Here is a 5,642-nt window from a genome sequence, read left to right on the forward strand (position 1 = left end):
TAAACCTGAAAATAATAAATTGCTCTTTAAGGGGGAGGGAGGGGAGCAATACTATGAGTTACCGAGTTTAATACTTTTCATTATTTTTTAAAGGCTATTAAGCTGAATAATTGGTTTTTAAATTCAATTGCAACTTCTGGTGCTGTTGTCTTAAGACTATGGATTCATTTTTATTTTATCTCTTAAAGTGTAAAGAGTTTAGAAGACTTTGTTATCCCTTTTTCTTTATGTTTATTGTTAGTATTATTATTATCGCATACTTTAAGCTTGAAAATATGCTCCATTGTATAGTTTAAAAATCAAGATTCCAACATTGGGTCATATTGAATTGGACCTGACAGTTATGATGCAGAAATAAATTGTACAAAAAGTGTATTTTATTTAAAAAAAAAAATTTTTTTTAATATAATTTGAAGTCAACTCTATATTAAATTGTTTCGCGGACTAACTGGTGATGGAGTTTTTAATAGACTTTTTTTCTAATTTACTTATCGGAATAAAAGAAAGCGGAGAATTCGTATGCAAAAAATACTAATGGATAAATTTAAACGAGATTTAAAATTTAATTTTAAATAAAATTGATTTTATTGTAATTTATTTTTAATTGATTTAAAATGATTAAAATTATTTTTCAATATTTTTTCATAGAGAATTTTTGATAAATTCAATAAATTCAATAAGTATTTAGGCTACATTCGAAAATATCTCTAGATACATAATTAAGAAATTACCTTGTATCTTGTGAACTATTGACATTTTTAAAGATATAAGCTCATCCCGATGTTACACTCATCGAGACCTTTCATTTGAGTACCAACATCAATTTTTCATATATTTTATGTATTTATATATATATGTATATATGAAAAATATATAAAAAATGCATGTGGGTACTCAAATGAAAGGTCTCAATGAGTATAACATCGGGACGAGCTTACATCTTTAAAAATATCAATAATTAAGAAATGACCTTGTATTTGGTGAACTATTGAAATTTTTAAAGATATAAGCTCACCCTGACATTACCCTCATCAAGACCTTTCATTTGAGTACCCACATCAATTTTTTATATATTTTATATATTTATATATATTATATATATGTATATATGAAAAATTTATAAAAAATGCATGTGGATATTCAAATGAAAGCTCTTGATGAGTGTAACATTGGAATGAGCTTATAACTTCAAAAATGTCAACAATTAAGAACTGACATTGCTATCTTGTCAACTAATGACATTTTTAAAGATATAAGCTCATCTTGATGTTACACTCATCGAGACCTTTCATTTGAGTACCAACATCAATTTTTCATATATTTCATGTATTTATATATATTATATATATATGAAAAATATATAAAAAATGCATGTGGATACTCAAATGAAAGGTCTCAATGAGTATAACATCGGGACGAGCTTACATCTTTAAAAATATCAATAATTAAGAAATGACCTTGTATTTTGTTAACTATTGAAATTTTCAAATATATAAGCTCACCCTGACATTACACTCATCGAGACCTTTCATTTGAGTACCCACATCAATTTTTCATATATTTTATATATTTATATATATTATATATATGTATATATGAAAAATATATAAAAAATGCATGTGGGTACTCAAATGAAAGCTCTTGATGAGTGTAACATCAGGATGAGCTTATATCTTTAAAAACGTCAATATTTAAGAAAGTACAGTGCAATTTAACAAAAATCATTATTTAATAAAGCAAAATTTTATTTATTTATAATTCACAAGTCACCGCAGTCACACAGTGACTGCAAGATTGCTAATTATTATTATTATTTCGAATAAAAATTTAAAAAATTTCCAACCAACTTTAATTTCATTAAAAAAAAAACCAGTAATAAAATAATAAATCATAATAATTATTATTAAAATTAAAATGAAATATAATAAAGTTATGCGGGAGCATTGAGTTAATTAGGTAACGTATAACGTATAACGTATAACGTAGAACCTACAAAAGTTGAGTACTCAACAGCGAATGGAAGGTAGTTTGGATAGTTAACCAAATAGGGTTTTTAGTTCATCGGAAAAGCTTGGCTCCATGCACGTTTGGGCTTAGTTACGAGTTTAGTAAGAGAGTTTTCATTAATATTATATCTATATGTATATATAATACCAGAATAGCATTCATGGACTTGAAAGCCGCCAACACATTTGTCACCATTAACGTCTGCCAGTGGCACTCGATGGTCATGCCAATTGCGCCCCTATTTACTGCAATTAAATCAAAACTACGTAGACATATGCAGGTACGGAATACGCAGTCATACGTTCATTTCACTTATATTTATATATCATACATCTATTTATATCTTCTCGCCAGAGAGTTATTAATTATACACCAAGGATTAATTAAGAATTTAATTATACGGATGAATTATTACTTTTGAATATTTTTTTTTATTTAATTATTTATCCACTGATAGAAGTATTTAGTAAAAAAATTTTTAGTAATTTATTTGGGAGAAAAAAATATTTTTTACCCATCAATATTATTTGTTACATTGTAATAAATTATTTTTTTATTCTAAATAAATTATATTAATATAAACAAAGCTTTATTATATAAAAATAACGAAGTTTTGATATTATGACTAAGATATTGATTCTATAGAAAATTTTTTTAAACAAAAGTGTAAAATTTAATTTTATAAAAAACGCTTATGTTAGTTCCTTAAGATCAATAATTTCACCATAATTTTAAAAGTAACATTTATAATTAAAAAAAAATTTTAACCTTTTATTGCGAATTTTAATTTTGGGATTTAAAAATTTTGGTTTTTTTAAAAAATCTTAAAGAACATTTTTTATAAAATTAAATATTATTTTTGTTTAAAAATTTTATAAGACTAAGATTTTCGCTGAAATATTAAAAATTTGAACCAAATTTTAAAATTTCTCCACTGATAGAAGGATTTAGTACGGAGTAATAAACTGATTTAGTAAAAGAATTTGTAGTCATTTATTTGGGAGAAAAAAATAATTTTTACCCATCAATATTATTTGTTACAGTTTAATAAATTATTTTTATTATTCTAAATAAATTATATTTATATAAACAAAGCCTTATTATATAAAAATAAATATTTGTTTCCACCAAATAATATTTAGTAGTAGTTACTAAATATTTGTTTGGTAAGTATTGTCGGTAGATGGCGATGCTTTAATTCCAATTTCATACATAACCTATTAACTGACTGAGATTATTTTATTGAGCTCGATTTTGGGAGATTTATCTTCCCTTTGAAATGACACATCCTCCCAAATGGCTTATATGTCATTTCTCAGTGGAGTTTAGTTTAAATTTGTTCAATTAGTCTATTATTGATATGTTAAAAAGTTGTTTAATTTAAAATTTTATAAATGTCTCGAATAAAAAATAATTATTTAATGAGATTATTTTCTTTATAATACCTTATATTTAAACTTAAAATTATTTATTTTAATTATTTTGATTTATTTTTAGTAACAAAAGTTAGGTTATACGGTGTGGCGGTCATGTGACCGCTGACATTAAAATTATTTAAAAATTAGTAAAAATTTAGTTAAAATTAAAATTATTTTGTTAGACATTTAGGCTACAGTTAAGATTTGAAATTGTAAAATGTAGTAAATTCAATAGAATAATTTAGTTGTAAACTTTCAGTTGTAATAGGATTAAGTTGTAAATATTTGTACATTTTAAGATCCGGAGCCTTTTCTCTCCGGCTTGTGGGTTTTTCCCATGAGTTTTTTCCCAACAACTTTCCTCAAACCTTTCCTGTTTATTACTCTTTTTTCTATGTGCAATAAACCCAAGCGATAGAGGACCCGAGGTCAGCATGGCCAGCTGTACTCTCGGGCCCGCTGACGTCACGAAGGCTTATTGCCCCTTTGCACTTTTCTCACACTTTTCTATTTCCCGAAGATTTTCTTCGTGTCCCTTCGCAAATCTTCGGGGCCTTCTACCCCACTACTACCCTTTAAACTTCGACTCTGATACCCAAAGTGCAGTAGTGGACACCATTATTCCGACCTAACTCCCCGTCCTGAGTGCACGTGGCTCCGGGTGATATATTTCTGTCGTGAATCGTTACAATATACATAGTAAATTAACCTCATGTTTACTTATTAACAGAACCTACCACCGTACCCATTAAAAATCCTAAAGTGGTGACCCCGTGAAAAAATACAGTGATTCTAGTGCGGTAATTCTGTTTAGTTAAATTCAATGTAGTTAATTAATTTATTTATTTACAAAAAATATAAAATTTTTTCCTTCTTTTCCTTTCCCGCGTATCGCCAATCCTATTTTTTATTCGTTCTTTCAGTGCAGTTTGAGTGAAAATTATAAAAATGACTAACGAAGAAAGAGAAGTAACCCCGCAGGCAACAAACCCCGAGGTCCACGCCACTACTTCATACGCGCCGCAGCTACCCGAGTGCAAGAATGACGACGTGGAAATGTGGTTCGCACTCGTCGAGGCAGTTTTTACAGCATCGCGAATAACTTCGGAGAAAACAAAATACGCGATGATTTTACCGAAGCTACCGACCAGCGTGGCAATGGAAGCTCGCGATCTCATATTAGGCGAACCAGGAGATGCACCATACACGACTTTCAAAACCGAAATTTTGAAAAGACTTGGGACCACCGAGGACCAAAGAACGCGCCGGCTCCTGGAAAGTGAAGAGATGGGTGACCAAAAGCCGTCCCAGTTCCTGCGCCGCCTGCAACATTTAGCGGGCAAAAATATGTCAGAATCAACAGTGCGCGCCTTGTGGAAAGGACGTCTGCCGCGAGAGCTACAGGCTATCCTGGAGATCGTCAAAGATCAGCCACTTGAGAAAGCAGCGGAGATAGCGGACGCCTCCATCGTGCATATGCCGATCCGCCCCAGCCTAGCGGAGGTAAACCGAACAGCGCCGAAGCAAGAGGACTCCTTGGTGGAAGAGATGAGGAAGCTTAGTGCGGCATTTCACCAGGAAGTCGCTACGATGAAGAGGGAGATGGCAGCAGTGAGAGCAGGACGCGATCCGGTGCAGAACAATTCTAGTTCCCAGAAGCACAAGCAACGACGCTCCAGATCCCGCTCGCGTTCAAATTCAAGAAGTCAACGTCCCGCAGACTTGTGCTGGTATCACTGGAGATTCGATACCAAAGCCACTCGGTGTACAACCCCTTGTGTTAAGTCCCCGGGAAACCAGCTGGGAGGTAGTTAATGACGGCAAACGACCAATGCCCGAAGAAATCACGCCGTCTATTCGTCTGGGACCGCTCGTCGAAAGTGCAATTCCTTGTGGATACCGGGGCAGACCTCTGCGTCTTCCCCCGACAACGACTCCGTGGCTCGCATGCAAAGTCCTCTTACGAACTTTCAGCAGCCAACGGCACCCCGATAGCAACATACGGGTTTGTCACGCTTTCACTCAACTTGGGACTAAGACGCGACTTCACTTGGAGGTTCGTCATCGCAGACGTCTCCAAGCCAATCCTCGGCGCAGATTTTTTGGCTCACTACGGACTCTTGCCAGACCTGCAGAATAGCCAGCTGATCGACTCGACCACTCTGCTTACCTTCAAAGGAAAGGTGACCGAGTGCGAAGAACCAAGCATAAAAACGA

At 32.5% G+C, this 5,642-nt stretch overlaps 1 protein-coding gene across 1 annotated transcript; it reads left to right on the forward strand.

Moving 5' to 3' along the window:
* Window positions 1-4,373: 4,373 nt before the first annotated feature.
* LOC123270819 lies at window positions 4,374-5,240 on the forward strand. The gene has a single exon (XM_044736967.1). The coding sequence runs from the start codon at window positions 4,374-4,376 to the stop codon at window positions 5,238-5,240; it is 867 nt and encodes a 288-aa protein (XP_044592902.1).
* Window positions 5,241-5,642: the final 402 nt, after the last annotated feature.

This window comes from Cotesia glomerata, linkage group LG8, assembly GCF_020080835.1.
Source record: "Cotesia glomerata isolate CgM1 linkage group LG8, MPM_Cglom_v2.3, whole genome shotgun sequence".
Lineage (NCBI taxonomy): Eukaryota > Metazoa > Arthropoda > Insecta > Hymenoptera > Braconidae > Cotesia > Cotesia glomerata.

Excerpts from the sequence above, each read along its gene's own strand:
- LOC123270819 (XM_044736967.1), top strand. The coding sequence starts at position 4,374 with ATGACTAACGAAGAAAGAGAAGTAACCCCGCAGGCAACAAACCCCGAG.